The sequence below is a fragment of the Natator depressus genome, chromosome 4 (assembly GCF_965152275.1).
Source record: "Natator depressus isolate rNatDep1 chromosome 4, rNatDep2.hap1, whole genome shotgun sequence".
In the NCBI taxonomy this organism is placed as follows: Eukaryota; Metazoa; Chordata; order Testudines; family Cheloniidae; genus Natator; species Natator depressus.
In genome coordinates, this window is record NC_134237.1 from 85,659,952 (window position 1) to 85,680,899 (window position 20,948).

Here is a 20,948-nt window from a genome sequence, read left to right on the forward strand (position 1 = left end):
CTGCTTGTTCCAATAAGAACAATTACTTAGGTGCACCATTTCTTATTGGAACCCTCCGTGAAGTCCTGCCTGAAATAGTCATTGATGTAAAGCCACCCCCCTTGTTGATTTTAATTCCCTGTAAGCCAACCCTGTAAGCCATGTCGTCAGTTGCCCCTCCCTCCGTCAGAGCAACAATCCCTCCGTCAGGCAGACAATTGTTCCGCACCTTTTTTCTGTGCGGACGCCATACCAAGGCAAGCATGGAGGCCGCTCAGCTCACTTTGGCAATTAGGAGCACATTAAACACCACACGCATTATCCAGCAGTATATGCAGCACCAGAACCTGGCAGAGCGATACCGGGCGAGGAGGCGGCGACAGCGCGGTCACGTGAGTGATCAGGACATGGACACAGATTTCTCTGAAAGCATGGGCCCTGCCAATGCATGCATCATGGTGCTAATGGGGCAGGTTCATGCTGTGGAACGCCAATTCTGGGCTCGGGAAACAAGCAGAGACTGGTGGAACCACATAGTGTTGCAGGTCTGGGACGATTCCCAGTGGCTGCGAAACTTTCGCATGCGTAAGGGCACTTTCATGGAACTATGTGACTTGCTTTCCTCTGCCCTGAAGTGCATGAATACCAAGATGAGAGCAGCCCTCACAGTTGAGAAGCGAGTGGCAATAGCCCTGTGGAAGCTTGCAACGTCAGACAGCTACCGGTCAGTTGGGAACCAATTTGGAGTGGGCAAATCTACTGTGGGGGCTGCTGTGATGCAAGTAGCCCACGCAATCAAAGATCTGCTGATATCAAGGGTAGTGACCCTGGGAAATGTGCAGGTCATAGTGGATGGCTTTGCTGCAATGGGATTCCCTAACTGTGGTGGGGCCATAGACGGAACCCATATCCCTATCTTGGCACCGGAGCACCACGCTGGCGAGTACATAAACCGCAAGGGGTACTTTTCAATAGTGCTGCAAGCTCTGGTGGATCACAAGGGACGTTTCACCAACATCAACGTGGGATGGCCGGGAAAGGTACATGACGCTCGCATCTTCAGGAACTCTGGTCTGTTTCAAAAGCTGCAGGAAGGGACTTTATTCCCAGACCAGAAAATAACTGTTGGGGATGTTGAAATGCCTATAGTTATCCTTGGGGACCTAGCCTACCCCTTAATGCCATGGCTCATGAAGCCGTACACAGGCAGCCTGGACAGTAGTCAGGAGCTGTTCAACTACAGGCTGAGCAAGTGCAGAATGGTGGTAGAATGTGCATTTGGACGTTTAAAAGCGTGCCGGCGCAGTTTACTGACTCGCTTAGACCTCAGCGAAACCAATATTCCCACTGTTATTACTGCTTGCTGTGCGCTCCACAATATCTGTGAGAGTAAGGGGGAGACATTTATGGTGGGGTGGGAGGTTGAGGCAAATCGCCTGGCTGCTGGTTACGCGCAGCCAGACACCAGGACGGTTAGAAGAGCACAGGAGGGCGCGGTACGCATCAGAGAAGCTTTGAAAACCAGTTTCATGACTGGACAGGCTACAGTGTGAAAGTTCTGTTTGTTTCTCCTTGATGAACCCCCCCCCCCCCCGCCCCTTGGTTCACTCTACTTCCCTGTAAGCTAACCACCCTCCCCTCCTCCCTTCGATCACCGCTTGCAGAGGCAATAAAGTCATTGTTGCTTCACATTCATGCATTCTTTATTCATTCATCCCACAAATAGGGGGATGACTACCAAGGTAGCCCAGGAGGGGTGGTGGAGGAGGGAAGGAAAATGCCACACAGCACTTTAAAAGATTACAACTTTAAAATTTACTGAATGCCAGCCTTCTGTTTTTTGGGCAATCCTCTGTGGAGGAGTGGCTGGTTGGCCAGAGGCCCCCCCACCACGTTCTTGGGCATCTGGGTGAGGAGGCTATGGAACCTGGGGAGGAGGGTGGTTGGTTACACAGGGGCTGTAGTGGCAGTCTGTGCTCCAGCTGCCTTTGCTGCAGCTCAACCATACACTGGAGCATACTGGTTTGATCCTCCAGCAGCCTCAGCATTGAATCCTGCCTCCTCTCGTCATGCTGCCGCCACATTTGAGCTTCAGCCCTGTCTTCAACCTGCCACTTACTCTCTTCAGCCCGCCACCTCTCCTCCCGGTCATTTTGTGCTTTCCTGCACTCTGACATTATTTGCCTCCATGCATTCGTCTGTGCTCTGTCAGTGTGGGAGGACAGCATGAGCTCAGAGAACATTTCATCACGAGTGCATTTTTTTTTCTTTCTAATCTTCACTAGCCTCTGGGAAGGAGAAGATCCTGTGATCATTGAAACACATGCAGCTGGTGGAGAAAAAAAAAAGGGACAGCAGTATTTAAAAAGACACATTTTATAAAACAGTGGCTACACTCTTTCAGGGTAAACCTTGCTGTTAACATTACATACATAGCACATGTGCTTTCGTTACAAGGTCGCATTTTGCCTCCCCCCACTGCGTGGCTACCCCCTCAACCCTCCCCATGGCTAACATTTCTGTTCAGCCACAGGCAAACAGCCCAGCAGGAACGGGCACCTCTGAGTGTCCCCTGAAGAAAAGCACCCTATTTCAACCAGGTGACCATGAATGATATCTCACTCTCCTGAGGATAACACAGAGAGATAAAGAACGGATGTTGTTTGAACGCCAGCAAACATACACTGCAATGCTTTGTTGTACAATGATTCCCGAGTACGTGTTACTGGCATGGAGTGGTAAAGTGTCCTACCATGGAGGATGCAATAAGGCTGCCCTCCCCAGAAACCTTTTGCAAAGGCTTTGGGAGTACATCCAGGAGAGCCGCGAATGCCAGGGCAAATTAATCCTTTCACATGCTTGCTTTTAAACCATGTATAGTATTTTAAAAGGTACACTCACCAGAGGTCCCTTCTCCGCCTGCCGGGTCCAGGAGGCAGCCTTGGGTGGGTTCGGGGTCCAGGGTGAGAAACAGTTCCTGGCTGTCGGGAAAACTGGTTTCTCCGCTTGCTTGCTGTGAGCTATCTACAACCTCCTCCTCCTCCTCCTCCTCCTCCTCATCTTCGTCCCCAAAACCTGCTTCCGTGTTGCCTCCATCTCCACTGAAGGAGTCAAACAACACGGCTGGGGTAGTGGTGGCTGAACCCCCTAAAATGGCATGCAGCTCATCACAGAAGTGGCATGTTTGGGGCTCTGACCCGGAGCGGCCGTTCGCCTCTCTGGTTTTCTGGTAGGCTTGCCTCAGCTCCTTAAGTTTCACGCGGCACTGCTTTGGGACCCTGTTATGGCCTCTGTCCTTCACGCCCTGGGAGATTTTGACAAAGGTTTTGGCATTTCGAAAACTGGAACGGAGTTCTGATAGCACGGATTCCTCTCCCCATACAGCGATCAGATCCCGTACCTCCCGTTCAGTCCATGCTGGAGCTCTTTTGCGATTCTGGGACTCCATCATGGTCACCTCTGCTGATGAGCTCTGCATGGTCACCTCTGCTGATGAGCTCTGCATGGTCACCTTCTGCTTGCCACACTAGCCAAACAGGAAATGAGATTCAAAAGTTCGCGGTTCTTTTCCAGTCTACCTGGCCAGTGCATCTGAGTTGAGAGTGCTGTCCAGAGCGGTCACAATGGAGCACTCTGGGATAGCTCCCAGAGGCCAATACTGTCGAATTGTGTCCACAGTACCCCAAATTTGACCTAAAGTCCTAGTGTAGACCAGGGCTTAGTGTGTATCCAGGCCTTTAGAATACCCTCTGTGGGGTCCAAATGAGGAAGGTGGTGGTGCATGCAAGAGGGAGAAGAGCCACTCAAGGGGGATCCACTCCCTGAACAGATTCCAATGGCAGAATGTGCATGTTTTGTTTCTTTTCATCTGTTTTATTTCCAGTTAAAATTAAAATTTATTCTTTCTTAATAAAAACTAATTTGACACAGTACTGGGTTTCATTTAAGAGCTGAATGATTCAAAATGTTTCTTTGTTAACCAGCAAGGACCGAATCTGACAAATAACCAGGTAAGATGACCCACAGTCTGGTACAGACTATGTAAAGTCTCACTTTACAGACCATTTCTCGTGAAAAAAGGATGCAAAGTCTACAAATATAAATCTTGGCAAAAAGCATTATTGAGTGGTCAAATCCAGAATTTTGAAATAATTAAATCTTGTAGCCTTGAAATATGTACACAAAAATTAGGCAGCACAGGGCTATTATACAACATCAGAAACAATGCAATAAGGGTCATGAATCTCAGGAGCACATCTAGTAGAATTCTGTACAAGCCTACCAGCTCTTCTTTCTGTATAGAATAAAATATCACTTTTCCCTCACATATAAATAGGAGCCACCTTTTGTCTTTCCAAGCAGGGAATTTTGGCTTGCACAGGAAAGCCATGGCAACTTAAAGTTTGACTCCAGTGTTAGCATGTCTAGAATACTTTACAACACCCAGGATGCTTAATGTGCTTATCCTATTGAATAAGTAGTTTTAATCATTCATCTATAAATCTCAAGCAATGAGTGAAAAATCTGATAAACATAAAAGTAAGCATAAAATGAGGTTTCACTGTGAAACTGCATCATAGAAATCTGAGATGGAAAAGACATTTAGATCATCTAGTCCCTTATCAATGTAGCTTTGTTTTCTACAGGATATTTTCTAGGGCTTTTTGTCCAGTCTAAAGGTTTAAATGTCCCAAAAGTCAGGGCTTCCACCACTTCCCTTAACTGACCATTCAATATTCGTATGGATCTCGCTTTCAGTAATTTTTTCCTTGATATTCAAGCTCATTTTGCCCTTTATATTCATTTCATTACTGCCATAACCAATGTGTCACTAAATTCTCTTTATCATTGGCATTTATATGCTTTAAAACTTTGTAAAATATACAAACAGAATACTATATTCCAAGCACACTCTTAATGTTTATAAATATTATACATTTATATTTGATACTTCTGATTATGTAGCTCCAAATCACATTGGCCTCTTTTTGTTTCTATATGTCTGTACAATCTGGCAGATAGGATTTTCAAACACACCTAAGGGTTTATCTAATTTGCTCCCACTATCATCCCTAGGTCTGTGCCAGAATTATAGCTTTCCAGGTTTCTCCCTCCCACTAAATAACACAGAAGTTTGTGATTTGTCTTACACATTTATATTTGTATTCTCGTCCATCTGTGGAACAATTTGTATGCAAAATGTCTGCCTCCTGTGCATCTTAGGAGCTCTGTCAAAATGGAATCATGACAGTTTGGCAAGAGGAGAAGGAGAACTCGTCAGGGTGGGCTGTTTTTCCCTTGAGTGCTGTAAGAGCTGGTCAGCTGGTAACGTACCTACACTAAGCTCCAACAGACCTAGAACTCTGCTTTGGAAAACTTTCCCAGGAGCAGCCTTAGGCCTAGCCCTACCCATTTTGGACTCTCAGGAGCCTCTCCTCCCCTACTTCTTTTCACTTACTGCTTGCTACTTGACACTTAAGGAAGAAAAGAAGCTTAGACCCTAGTTGTGGCAGCAGACAGCTGAGACACTGGGGAGCTTTGCAGGCTGAGCTAGTTTGGTCTGTGATAGGAAGAAGGTTTGTAGCAGAAGCAGGCTGTTAGGGATTGTAAGGAGAGTTTCTCTTCTATTCTTGCCCCCCCCCACACACACACATATTTTTGGGGTTTTGCCATATAATTTAGGCCTGATGTGTCACTTTGTACAAGAGGCATTGGCTATGTTTAACAAGTAGCACTGTAAAAAGTACCAACTATCTATGAGGTTATTAAAAACTGCCATAGGCTTGAAAGACCAATTTCTGTGCCTTTTGAAGTTAATTAAAATTCTTGTGTGCTTACACAATGCAAAGTAAGTCACTAGAGTCCCCTAGAAGGTTAAGAACAAACAGAATACTGGAGATATTGGTGCCATCAGTAGCACAGGAATAATAAAAATTAATGATGCATTCATGAACTTTGAGAAATACAAGTTTTAATAACATTTGTCTATTTTTAAAAGGTAATAATTTAAATCAAGGGGTGACTCAGATGCATCAAGGTATTATCATCTAATTTCTTCTATATTCAGTAATTTAGCAACTCATTTTACAACTATTCTTTTCCCAGAAAAGCCATCAGTTCTATTCAGCTCAAATTTGCCTCTGTGGCTTATGGAAGCTATAAAAGCTATATAGTTGCAAGGGCTGTACTCAATTTCTAAGTAGTAGTTAACCACTCATAAGTGGCCTGAGCAGAAGACAGACAGTTCAAGGCCAGAGAGCTGTGGTGCACAAGCAAAGGGCAGCTCATTTACAGTGTATGAGCTCTTCTACCAGCACTTCATAAGGTATGTCTACACTGCAATGTAAGATCGGGCTCACACTCAGGCTCAAGCCTAACCCCCCTTCCATCCACACACAAATCATGCTAACCCAGGGTTGGACCCAGGGTCACAGAACCCTGCAGGTAAGCAAGGTCTATGCCCAGGTCAAGTCCTGCCCCAAGGTTCGAGCCCTATCACTGTGCAGCGAAGACACAGCCCTGCTTGACTCAGTTCCTGCGAGTCCTGCAAAATGTATCCTACAATCCCATGGGCCAACTTCCTTTGTCCTCTTTATCCCCAGAATCTTAAATCTCCTCTGTTGAAAAAGAAAGCAACCACTCTTGGTGTACTGCAGCCGCTCAGTGAGTCAGCATTAACCCCTCCATTGTCTTCTGACCACTGAGCTACAAACGCCATCAGAGAGCCTTCTGTGTTTGCAATGGAGATTGAACAGAAAAAGCCTTTTGCAAATTGTGCTGCTTCATGGTCATGGGAGCACAGCCTGATCTTTAGTGCAAGGCCAGCAAAACTGTTGACTTTACTAGGAGTACTAGAAATGACCATGCATACTAGCAACTAATGAAGCTGGAAGTTTTGCAAATTTACTAGACCGGTGACCAGTGCAGGGAGCAGATTAAGTGGCTCAAAACTGAGTACCAGAAAACCAGCACAGGAACTGATGTGAGCCAGCAGCAGAGGATTCTGGGTCCATACCCGGAGGAGCTGATCTAACACCCCCCCAAGGAAAGACACAGATTTTTGCTAGGGTCATTGTAGTTTCTTAAAAATAACAACATGATATTATCATGCCTGTAGATAGGTGCCTCTGTAACCACTTACAGTATATTGAGCTTCCTGGAAACAGCGAACTCTGTGAGTGTGTTTGGGGACGTGTGTTGCTTCATAAATTTAGTCCATTTCAGTTACAGGTAGTCCATGCAGTCAAGAGGTGACAAAATCATTTGTTCCAAATATGCGTATGGTTTGAAATTTTGTCCAGCAATGTGCTGAGGGCGAGGAGGAGGAAGTCTTTGGATTTCAACATGTTTACATGTAGTCATAACTGGTTAAGCCATGTAGAAGCTAACGCATCATCCTGTTGAATCCCTCATGATTTCTGACCCAATCCTGGGTGCTGAAAAGCTGAGTGCTGATAACTTTTGCTGAAGCAGGAACTCCAGATAGATAGTCATATTTTGGGGAAGGGCATATTTCCATGGGCCACCTTGGTAGCTGACCATACCACACCACTCATAGTTATGCTGTTCGGTCACTATATGTTTGAATTCTTCACCTGCATACCCTGCAGGTTTCCCACCAGCAGCTTCAAATAACATCTCCCTTTGCCAGTTGGGCATCACAAGCACTGTGATGTCCTCCAAAATGTGGAAGGCTTGAAAGTGTACAAAAAGCTTTTGTAGCAGTGCCACGGACAGAAGTTTCTCCCAGCTCTGCTCCCCAAACCTAAGTAGTTTTGCAGTCTTCTAAAATAAAAAAAGCAGCTTCGCATTTTTTAAACTTACCATTGTGCCTGCAATTCTTTCATTGCGATTAACCAGGCTGTGTCCAGGGAGCTTCTGTGTTCTGTGGCATCCTTCTTACAATATATTAAAGTTCAGTTTGTAAAAGTATCATTTTATGTCCTTGAAATTCCACAAATATTTTTTTCTGTGTTGCTGAAGTAAGCTATTTGAGACAATAACCCTCTGTGTTTTGTCCTGTTCCAGGCCCCTCAACCTTTGCTGGCTGCAGTACCTCCTCAGCTTGCCCACTCTGTAGCAGAAATGGGCCATTGTAGCTTCATGGACTGTTCCAAGAGGAAGTGTTGCCATGATGAATTTATGGTTGAAGTTTTGGAGAGGGCCAACAAGCAGATCCAGTACCAAAGACAGAGGGACAGCATGCTGCAAGGCAACCAGAAAGCTCAGGTTGGCTGCATAGCGTCAGGACAGGGTTTCAGCATGGGGGCAGGAATTTACCTCATAGTTCTGGAAACAGGAATGGTGCGTAAGAGAGGGGGACAGAGCTCAGCAGAAAGACCTGTTTGAGTGGCTCAGATCACTAATGACTACACCAGTAACAGCTCCTGCTGCATCTCTCACAACACAGCTTGACTCCCCTGTGTGCTACTCTGTGCGGCAGTCCAGAAGCAGCTTGGAAGGCTCAATGGCTGGGTGGCCCATGCAATTGGGCCCCATGAGTGGCTGGGCAGGGCAGCTTTGCCCCCCATGCAGCCCTCCATATTGACCTACCTCCCACAGTGCCACATACATGGCAAATGGGGAAAAGAAGGGAAAGGAAAACAGGCATAGCCAAGCGGTGCCTCCCCATATTGGGGTGTCACAAGCTAAAGGGGAGGATTCGTGACCTCCACACATGTCTCCTCTCTGCCCCGTCCCGGGCCTGCTGCTGGGGGGCACTTGACCCTGCATGCCTCCCTGACGCATTGTCTCTGAGAACAGTTGGCCTGGGGAAATGCCATGGTAGGGGGCATGTGTCTTGTCCATGGTTTCACTGTTTTCACTTGTTCATGCACTTTGGGTTTTTATTTATTTATGTTTTTATTTTCTGTAAGGTTCCATTGTTACTGGGGTTTTGGTGTGGTAATGGCCTGCCTGGGAATGGGTGAACATTGTACTTTTCTCATACGTGTTTATAAATAAAGTTCTTTATTTAATCAAGAAAATGTATTTCTCTGACTGCTTCACATCGTATGATGTGTATTCAAAATAATAAAGGTAAACACATGATCAGGGACAATTAGGAATTCATACACAGACTATCCCTCAATATATTTACCTATAGCAATTCATACTTTATTCACAGTAAGGATTGATGTAAGGAAGTGATTAACTTCCCAACCCTTATTTCGCAAGTGGCCATGCCATTCTTAAGTACATTGCATGGCACAAAAACCGCCACACACGTCCCCAAGCACCCTACTCCTCCCCACAGTCAATGAGTTCCCAGACCCCCACAAGCACATTCATAAAAGGTACCATTTCCCTTCTTCCATTGAGCCATGCAAGTCCATAATGAGGGAGCACAAAGCATCCCTGTCTCCTGTTGCCTGGGGGCATCCAGCTCCAGCTGTGTAGGTGCACTTTGTGGCTGAGCGTGCCCATTCAGAGGCCACTCACTGTCATAGGTCCATTCAGGGGGGAAATGGCTCTCCTCTGGCTTCACAAACATTGTGAAGAACACAGCAAGCCATAGTGATTCAGACAGCATTGATGACACTGGCATCCAAATAGGTCTGTAAACATCTCAAATGGGATTTGAATCTGCCAAAAGCACATTCAACAACTATTCTGCACCTGTTGAGAGTGTAATTAAAACATCTTATGCCAGGGCCTCTAAAATCAGGGCACAGCTTTAAAACCAAGGCAAAAGGGGGAATGTGGGGTCCCCCAGAATAATGGTGGGGACAGTAACTTCATTTATGACAATGTCATTTGGTGGGAATAGTATCCCAGCTTGTCCATGTATGTATCAGAGGAAAACCCTGGCATTATGAACTTTTCCAGTACAACCTACTGAGATGTTAATAAATTACACTCTGTGGTCCTCGAGGGCCTGCATAACAATGGAGTAGCACCCAAGGGTGCAGTTTCTGTGCTCCTTGAGGAGGGCAAACTATGGGCACACAAGTTCCATCAATGGCCCCAGAGCAGTTTGGAAACCCCATTCTCTCAAAGCCAGCAATTACTTCAGGCATATCTTTTATGTCTGCCACCTTGGGATAAACCACACACTAATTGCCTCAGAAACCTCCACGACCACTTTATCCACAGTTGACTTTCCAACACCAAACTGATCTGCAACAGCTTCCAGACGGCTGTAGCATGGCTTATGGACTGGAAGGGGTGGCCTCATGCTTGTGTCTTTATGCTGAAGGGTCAGGACAAGCTGCTCAAAAATCTCCAGAAATTTAGCTTTCTTCATGCAAAAGTTCTAGACACACTGTTGGTCATTCCAGGTGTGCATGATGCTGGATCCCACCAGTCTATGTTTGTGGCCCTGCTCCAGAGCATGGTCTACATAAGGGGCATTGGAGACTGTACCAAGTATATTGAGAAGCATCAGCCAGTTTCAGTATTCCTCTTCCTCTGCCTTCTCCTCCTCCTGCTCCCTCATAAGCTCTGCCTGGTGGATCAGAAAATGCTGCTGAACTGTCCATCAGCATCTCGCAGAAGCTCTGCCCATTCCCTGACACAGGAAAGAACACACAAGCAAGATAATTCTTCAGAAAGTGCCTTCTCCATGTTTCCGGCTCTGGTAGCTGTCATTGCCAAAAAATGACTGCTCGACAGAATGTGTTGGAAGGCTGTTGAAGTTTCCTGTAATGTGCAGAGTGGAAACTCTGGTTTTCCCGCCATGCACCACGGTCAAAGGGCTAGAGTGAACACATTTCAGGTGGGCACTAGGGAGTCTGGGATATGACTCAGCTCTGAGTATTGCAGTGTGGATGCCAGAGCCCCAGGTTCAAGTTCAGGTTAGAAAATTCTTAATTTAGGGTTAAAACTCAGTGTAAACACTCAAGCCCTGGGTTCTCTTACCCAAGGTAAGTTGACTCAAGTTCCTCTGACCAATGGCTTACACTGCACTGTAGACAACCTTAGTGGCTCTGAAAGTCCTTCAGTGTGCCAGGCAATGTTTTATTAAAAACTATGGTCATGTTTTATTTTTTGGCATTTGCTGGTTGTCACTGGAATTACTAATTTCTGTGTTGTTGTTTCCCCCACTCTCCCCTAACTGAAATGTTAAGGAAAAATCCTACTTATTTGTCCTTCTCCAATTAAAACAAAAAGATCTGAGAAAGAAAAGCAAAACATGGAGTGGTTGTAGGTGTATACAGTGATTAAAAACAAACAAATCAAATCAAATATAATTGAGACTTCTGATAACAAGCCACTCAACTTCTACTTAGCCAGAACGTGCAAACACTATGTGCTAATAAAATAAGGCACATATAATTATGTTCTACTGTTATTCTAAAATGATAGTGCTTCTCGAATTAAGACAAGACAAAGATTTTAGGCCAAATTCTGCTCCGATACACAAAGTGAAAATCCAGATGACCTTTGTAAGTGACAACAGAACATGTCCCTATATCCTTCCATTATGAAGGATAATCCAGCACAGATGTAAAACAAAAATATGTATTTTTTCCTCTTTTTAGTTTTATACACCGGTGATCTGGATAACTCTGAATAGGCAAAGCCAGCATCTCAGACTACCTCCCTACTTACTGTAAGAAACCATACAAACCAGGAGATCACTTTCACACATCCCACCCCCTCCAGAGTAGGTTAAGAAAAAAGTTTAACTCCTTTAATGCAATTTTTCACACTGGAAAGATCTAACTAATGCAATACTTTTAAGTCTGTGTAGTATAAAAACGGCTTCAAAGAAGGATATGATTTGGTGTGAAGAATAATTTAAATGTTCTTAAAAAAAAAAACCTCACACGCATCACAACAAAAGACCCAACAAATCACAAATTCACATGTCTCCTCTTTGAAGATACTACTGGATTGGAGAAGGCATTTTCAAAAGGCAGTATGAAAAACTATTAACTATTTTTCTTATTTGAGCAGAGTTGCAAAAACTAAGGTTTGAAATTAGCTCCATTCCTTCTTCAGCTCCGCATCAGCTTCAAAAAGGGCTGCCAATGGTGACTAGGCATAACTGTCAAATTTCCCATCTCAAGTGAGAGCCTTCTGCAGATGTTATATCTGTTGCCAGGTTGCCCCAAATAAATTAGCTTTTAAATGTCCTAAAGAGAAAAATGTGCATGAGACAGACTACTTTTGAAAGTGTTTACTAATTATTTATATGCTTCATAACTGCTTCAGCAGTTCTGTAAGGATGATTTAGGCATGACTCACCACATTTGTCTAGACACTGTCTATTGACATCTTAACATTCCCTTTTCAAGGCCTTTTATGAAAAAGTAGTTGACTATTTTAATATTAAGCACCAATTAAAAATACCAAGATGCATAACTACAATGCACTTTAAGATGTAGATATATCATTAGTATTTATATAGAACCTAAAGTGTGCTCGGCATTTACAGAACATAGACAAGAACTTATACCTGCCCTAGAGAGCTTGCAACCCAAAGTCCTAGTCCTGCAAAAGGATCTTCTAATGTAGAAACTTATGTTCATGTGGAGTTCTATTGAAGTCAAAGGGATCCCAGGCAACTGTATGTATCTGTGCTGAAAGATCCCATTGCAGGATGGAGATTTATGTTTAGATACAGCATAGAACAAACAAACAAAACCAGTAAAAAGTAATTTGAATCGGATAAGGAAGAAGAGACTGAGCTGTCACCTCAATTATTTTTGTCTTCATCAATGTGTTAGCTACACATGCAAAACTGATTGTCATTAGATACAGTGGTGTGCATTACTCAACTATATCCTGTCGTATGTTGCTGCTTATATGTACGTAATTACATAAGTGGCTTGACAAATTCACTCACCCGGGCAAGTCATAAGCCACCACGTTTTTCATATTTGGCTATCAAAATATGATTAAGAAAAATAAAATTTACAGTTCTTATGATTGCAAAGTTTACTTTGAAAGGCTGCTGTAAGGGGGGGAAGTGGTCCCCTTTACTCTTTCCCCCCCCCTCAAGCCTCATCTACAAGGACTATGGGGAGGAGAGGGGTTTCTGGTACTCTTTCACATGCCTGATATCCATCTTTGGTCCTCCTCTTCTGTGAATATATCCAATATTTGACTCTGCTACTGATCATAGCTTTGCCAAGCAGCAGCTGGATAAAATTAACCAGATTCTTGTCAGAGTCATGGCTGCCAAAAGGATTAGGAATATCAATAGTAAAATTTATAAAAGTCTTGTTAAATTCACTTTTTACTACTTAGCAAAGCTATCACTGAAGGAGAATCATGGTAACTGTCTTTCTACAAAAAGAAAAGGAGTACTTGTGGCACCTTAGAGACTAACCAATTTATTTGAGCATAAGCTTTCATGAGCTACAGCTCACTTCATCGGAGCTGTAGCTCACGAAAGCTTATGCTCAAATAAATTGGTTAGTCTCTAAGGTGCCACAAGTACTCCTTTTCTTTTTCCGAATACAGACTAACACGGCTGCTACTCTGAAACCTGTCTTTCCACAGACTCAGGAAGATATTATTGCAATGTTTACCATTTCACATTTGGATTTGATCCTGTCTCATGGGACTGAAATGACAAAAGCCCTTAGGGTTAAGCACAACTAGGAACCTGTCTATGATATAATTTATAATCATGTGAGTGAAGACTACTAAATCAGGATCAGAATTTAAGTGTGGATAATCACTAGTAGCATTAGCATGTAGCCATTTCAAGAAACATTTTTTCTTTAGACTTTTAAACTTCCTTAATCTTGCCCATTCTCTAAGAGAACCCAGGTTAAAAAATGGATTTTATTTATGTCTTGAAATACTAGCTTTCCATGGTACTGGACTAACTCTCTGTTTCAACTACAGACTTTCAACCATAATGACACAATAACTGCACATTTATGGAGTAAAACAAAACAAAAATTCAAGCTGGTGGTGTGTGTGTAGAGAACACTGGCATAGGAAATTAGAATTAAATATATTACTGACTCCAGAAAGAGACTGTCTGACACAGTAAATTTAACATGAAAGCTGCCAAGCTGTCCTGCAATGGCTCAAGAGCATGAGTATCAACCTCAGGGAAGACTATTAAGAAGCAGGGCAAAAACCCCAAATTGGTTGTTAGTTTTATACTTATATTTCACCAACCAAATACCAAGTGTAAACTCCTCAGGCACTATAACAGCCTTAATGTGGAGTCACAGACAGCCCTCTTGGGAACTCCTATCTGTCTTGCCACCCAGGTAAGCCTACCTCTGTGACTTCGTAATAGATGGTCCCTTACACCACAAATCACAGCAATATTGAGGTTACTTCCAGTCCTAAGAGACTAGTCGCTTACCCCAGGTCAATTGCACCTTAGATCTCAGACCAAAGATAATGCTTGTAGCCAATCAAGTAGGAAAAGGAGTCAAGAGAGATAGTCACAGGGTTAAAGCAGGTAAACATACATACACAAATGAGTTACGATCTTAAATTTCAAAAACTAATTGTAGCTTCTATAATAAGCAAACACTATATGTCCTTTAGGGCTAAACCAGCTTAGCAACTGAGGATCCCTTGCTTATGCCTAAAAACCTTGCCCCTCTCCCAGGCCCCATTCCCCCAGATTTCAAGCAGCATAGAGATCCAGTTCCTTCTTATTAGGGGTTTTTATTCCCTTCCCACCCCTCATCCCCACCCCCATGTGCTCTCAGCTGTGAACTCTGCCGATGGGAGGAATTCACTTGTATGACTTCTCTTCATGGGGGGAAAAGAGCCAAACAACAAAGTCTTTTATTCTCTTTAATGTTTCACAGTAGTCTGTCTGGGTTGATAGGCCTTCCTCATTGGCCAGGACATAAAACCTTCTGATGGAGGCCAACTCTTTACACTAGTTAATATCTTTCTCTGATCTGGTGATTTACAGTCACAGAGGCTTACAATACAGATGCTTAAATATTACCTTACAATGTGGATCACATATTTTATAAGTGAGATTAATGCATGCGGCAACTCACAAACATCCCATAAAGTTTAAACACTAAACACATTCTTATAATTCTAATACCTGCTTTAACAATACTAACATACATGTGAGCCAGACTGATTGCAGCTATGTATTTGTCCATGTTCAGTTGAGACATGAGAGATTTGGCATGAGCTGGTGCTTTGTCTGACAGTGTCACAGAAGCATTTAAAAAGATTAAAAAGATTGCACATGCTTATGGTTCAAGTTCTAAACCGAAAAATATTTATTGCATATTGCTGTCTTGTAAAACTTTCTGCCACGGTGTGAATTAGAATCTACTTTCTTAAAGACCTATTTTTGTTGTGCTGTTACAGCAGGCCAATAATTTAAGTAATCCTTGTTGAGGAATTTAATTAACTGCGATTGCAATTAGGCTGCAGTGCCTCAGAAATTTAGGCTCCCTCATTAGCATACCTAAAATAATTATTTTAATAAAAATGGTGGCAATATAGAAATAGCACACATGAAATTAGTACAAAATACAGTAAGCCCAATTTTCTTTGGTAGAAAAGGAGTTAGAATTGGGGACTGGAGCTTAGGATGTCTCAGACGAAATTCTGGCCCCACAGAAGTGAGCTGGAGTTTTGCCATTAACTTCAATGGAACCAGAATTTTACCCCTAGATTCTGTTCCCATTTCAGCCATTATCTCTCTTTACAGTGAAGCACAAAGGGTTGTCCCAAGTTGAAAATGAGACCCCTTCAGTTACTACACCCTATTCCTTGCTAAAATATGTGGGGAGGGCTATAATCACTTTTTCCTTTTTAAGAATGTATGTATGTACATATTTATGGTTTTCTGTCCCCTGTTTCAGTAAAACAGACCTGTCTGGAAAGGGAACTTGAAGTTACTTATCAGCAACCATAATTCAAGGATGAGGCCTCTGTATATTCATACTTTTGGGATCGAGGAATTTGCACTGAGAATTTGCTTTAAGACCTTGCTACATCATCTCTATATAAATGAATACTACAAAGGTCCTCTAGTGACCTAATGTTCCAGAGATGCTGGGCAACTTCAGCTCCCATTTTTGACTGATTCAATGGAAGCTGCTGATGCTTAGTGACTCTGAAAATTAAGTAATAGGTGTCTGTCTCTCAAATTTTTCCCCTGACAATATTTGTGCCATTGTTTGGGAAGGAAAGAAGTTAGACTTTTGGGAGAGCAGTTACCAACATGCTCTACTTATTGTTTTCCATCCTCACTCGCTGGGTCATAACTAAAATTGAGATTATAAACTATTCGAGGCAGAGACTCTTTTCTGCCAAGCCTCCTATAGCCTTTTGGGCACTATCAAATTATAAATCAATGAACCATAATAAAGTGTGAGAGGTAAAACAAAATTGTTTGTTAATTTCCTTGATGTCTTAGAATACGGTAATCTAAATCAGCTCACTGGTTCTGTTTCAGTTTTCTCTCAAAAGCTAATTTTATCTAAGCATCTAAATTTCTACTCTTTCTTATGTTGAAAACAGATTTTTTAAAGTAAGGAGTTATTCAGCTATTTGTAAACATAATTTTAGCCCTTTCTTCATTTATTAATAGATCTTCTTTCTTTGGATCATTTTCTCATTCATATATTTATAAAAACCTTTTTATTCCCCTTAGCCTTATTATAAAGTTACTCATTCCATCTCCACATTAACTACTAAAGCTTACCACCATGGCCTTGACATTTTTTTTAAAAAGTTGCTGCAATACAATGGCAATAATGGCCACTTTGCAATGGAAACCTTTGCAATATTTTCGCTTAAAATATAACTCTACTAATCCAAGTTAAGAACATAAGAGCTGCCATACTGGGTCAGACCATGGTTCATCTTGCCCAGTATCTTGCCCATACCAGAGCTTTAAGGGAAGCATACAAAACAGAGCATGTGGTACACAGGCTGATTTCAGAGATGGGTTACATACTACAGTTAGTAGCTCTGCAATTTCAAATTGGAGTTCCTCCAGAACTCTTGGGTGAATACCATCTGGTCACTGTGACTTATTAAAGTTTAATTTATCCATTTGTTCTAAAACCTCTTCTATTGACGCATCAATTTAGGACAGTACTTTAGATTTGTTGCCCAGAAAGAAATGCTCTAATGTGGGTGTCTCCCCCACATCCTCTGCAGTGAAGACCAATGCAAGTAATTCATTTAGCTGGTCTGTAATGATTTGCCTTCCTTGGGACCTCCTTTGTTGTTAGTGGCCCCACTTCCTGCTTAACAGGCTTCCTGCTTCTGATGTACTTTAAATATTTTTTGTTAGGTTTTGTTTCTTTAATAAGTTGCTTCTCATATTCTTTCTTGGCCTGCCCTATTATACTTAACCTGCCAAAGTTTTTGCTCCTTCCTATTTTCGGCATTAGGATTTGACTTCCAAATTTTAAGGGACTCTTTTTTACCTCTAGCAGCCTCTATTTCTCTGCTGTTTAACTATTGTGACGTTATTTTGGTCCCCCTACTTGTTTCTGTAATTTAGTCTGGGTCTCTGTTATGTTTTTCTAAGTGGTCTCCATACTGCCTGCAGGCATTTTACTCTTGTGACTGCTCCTTTTAATACCCGTGTAACTAGAGTCCTCATTTTTGTGTCATTTCCCTTTTTGAAGTTAAATGTTACTGTGCTGGGCAGGGTTTTGGTGTGTGTTTTACTCCCTCCAAAGACACTAAATTTAATTTGATTATAGTCACTATTACCAGACAGTTCAGCTATAGTTACATCATGTACCAGTTCCTGTGCTCCATTTACAACTAAATCATGAATTGCCTCCCTCCCCTTGTGGGTTCCAAGACTAGCAGCTCCAAGAAGCAGTCGTTTATGGTGTCTAGAAATTTCTCTGTACCACACCCTAAGGTGACATATATTCAGTTAATATGAGGATAGTTGAAATCACCCATTATCATTGAGTTTTCTGGTGTTGTAGCCTACCTAACCTCCCTTAACATTTCACAATCATTGTCACCATCATTGTCAGGTGATCAGTAGCATATTTCACCAACAACTAATTATTATTAGCTAATGAATTTGTAAATATATACCTCCCAATTAGCAATGTTTGCCACCCATCAGACTTAGCCCAGCTATTCATATTATCAGTCTATATTTAATATTGTCTCATTCTGACAAACATATTACTGTAGTAATCTCAATTACTGTGCAAATACTGTACTTTCTCAATTATATGCAAGTGGCATTTACACCTTGTCATTGCATGCAAAAATTTAAAACTAGTACAATACTACTGAAATGTTAAAAAATATCAGTATTAAATGTTGGCATACCAGAGCCGCCATTGCCCAGCCAGTCTTGTTGTAGATGAACTCCAAGTTATTTCTTCGCAAGTACAGCAAGCCACCAACAAGTGACACTAAAAGAGCCAGTGCAATAGTGCCTGAATAGTTCGGAGGCCTGAATACCCTAATCTGCGGGAGGGGGGAGAAAACGAAAGCATCAATTATTCTTCCATTTTGTGACAAACAGAAGTGATGCATTACACACACACACACAGTAGTAACCCGTCTACTACTGAATGCACAGTATTCTCTATGTACTTGTACAGAGAATACGTATTGATGATAGGCAATATTGCTAACACTGTCACACAACTGGGACTCAATATATGACAGATTTGGGAGAACTCATCCCCTTTCCTTTTTCCAGCCCCCACTTAGCCCTCCGATGAGTGGAGGGCACTCGGGTCTCAGTAACTGCCTGGATCCAAGCTGGGAAGGGGAAGCACTGATGGCAGCCTTCCGAAATAGGTGGAAGTGATTAAGGGGAAAAAAGATCACCTGCACTGAATGAGTTATTGACAGGTATTCCCAGATTTAAGTGAATAAAGCTGTGGCCTAATTAAACCACATCCACTGCATCTTGTCTGTCTTCCTGCATGACAGGGACACAAGTATAGATGATAAGTAATATTGCTAGCACAAGATAAAATTTTGTTTCTGAATATATTTTAAAATCTGAGGATAGTCCCTTTGCATATGACTGAATTGGGAACTTAAGCAGTATGTTTCTTTATTATTTTAGAAAGTTTTTGATTTCACCTTTAAGGAACAATTGTATATAATATTCAACTATATAAAAATAATTAAGTAAGTTTCCTCAACTTATTTGCAGATTATTATGTCTGTGCCAATATTTTGGCATAAAACACTTTTGAAACTTCAGACTTTGTTTTTTAAGTAACATTGCAAATACACTTACATTTATCAACTAATTGTCACAATATTATCACTCATTTTGTGCTAGAATGAGACTGGATAAAAATGTAACTACCAAACCAAGACTGCAATGCAACGTTCAAATTGCTGAAGTTACCACAGTGCGCTCAAGTATCACAGCTCATATTTGTATTTTAACCTATTTTTGTGGATTTCATTTGATAAATAAACATACATGAGGGGAAAAACAGTTCTTGGTATCAGTTCATCATAGAATAGACAGATAAGTTTGGATCTGTCTTAACGTTGTCAAATGACTTACATGAACATCCGTTCTGTCAGCTATCCATTTAGCTAGCTGCTCTGCTGCAAATCCTATTCTCTGCAGGTCGAAGGTGTCAGCTCTCTTGGGTTTACCTTTCGGAGGAAAATGCATGAATGTCGGAGCAGAGTTCATATTGAGCTACAAAAAACAGAAGGCACCACAATATTAAATAACTCAAACATGCTTTGTGCAACTGTTTGCCTTCTTCCTACCATAGACACTGGCAAGATACCATTAGTCAGAAAAATATTAGTGGCTTTCCAAAGTTTGAAATAACTATTTTCAAACATTTAAATATAGTTTTCTATTACTGAAAAAGTGCTGAGAGCTAACATTCCTTCAGTTTCTTCACTAGGGGTTTTTAGGGCACAGTAGTCATTTCATAAACCATATTTCAATTTTAAGCATTCCTTTGTTGGGTATTTTTCCTAATATGCTCATTTATGCTGTTATATAACTAGCAAAGCAGCATCTTTAAAAATATTGTTTGTATTACACAAAGTCACAAGACAAACTACATCCCAACCTTGAAAAAAACTTAAGCACATACTTAAGCACATACTTAAATGCTATGTGGATGTTAATGTGACTACTCACAGTGTGTGAAGTTAAGCATACATGCAAATCTTTAGAGCACTGGGGTCTTAAATATTAATTCATCCTGTAAATGTTCCCAATATTATCAATTTGAAAACAAACAGAAAATAGTGACAGGCCCCCCTGCTGGGCATTTTAAGTGAAAAAATTATTCCCCAGCAAGATGAACAAATGCAATTTGCATTGCTTATTTGAACATGTGGTGCATAGACAGGGAAATATATTTTACTATATGAAACATCTCACAGTATTTGGATTTCAGAAAATAATGCAATACATTTATCAAGTGATTTGAAATTAAATATATAATCATTGGAAAAAATGGAAATGATTAAATATGAATGAAATTATTTGAGTTCTCTAATGACACAAGGGCAGTGACATTTTATTTACCTGCCGTGCTTGCTGCTCTCCAACAAAGTCAATGTTATTAAATTACATAAATGCTTTAGTTAAACATCAAGTACAAGTTCAATATATAATTTATGAAAAATAAACTCGATACTAAAATATTATTTTCTTCTAAATACAATACGCCCCATCCTTTAATGAACAACTGTTGAAAGAAAAATATTTGTGTGAACCGTGTTAAGAAGAATGTTGTAAAACTATTGAATTTAGTGGGATACTCAGATATAGAAATCTTCTGTTTGGTATTGTGGTAAACCCAGGACAAACAGCTACAAAAGGGGGAGGGGGATAGTAATTAGTCCTAGGGGATTAAAAGGCCCCTCCCTATCCACTGAAGAGAAAGAACCAGGGGGCAATAAGGTTCAGCTGGAAAAGGGGTTGCTAGGGAACCAATTAGGTTCAGCTGACTCCAACTACTTGGGACCTTTTTAAACCCTCCCCTGGGTGGTAGGACGGGAAGAGTGAGAGGAGCAGGGAAGTTGCCAGTAGGGTGTTTGCAGCAAGACACCAGACCTTCCCAGTAGGGAGGCTG

The 20,948-nt window shown here is 41.7% G+C and overlaps 1 protein-coding gene across 3 annotated transcripts in view; it reads right to left on the bottom strand.

Annotated features, from left to right (window-relative positions):
• The window catches only part of TUSC3 (tumor suppressor candidate 3), a 293,191-nt gene that overhangs the window by 138,647 nt on the left and 133,596 nt on the right, over positions 1–20,948 (bottom strand). For all 3 annotated transcript variants that reach the window (XM_074951349.1, XM_074951348.1, XM_074951347.1), the window contains 2 exons: positions 19,406–19,546; positions 18,196–18,336 (listed from right to left, as the gene is read on the bottom strand). In XM_074951349.1, the coding sequence (XP_074807450.1) occupies positions 18,196–18,336; positions 19,406–19,546 (282 nt within the window). The remainder of the gene's footprint in view (positions 1–18,195; positions 18,337–19,405; positions 19,547–20,948) is intronic.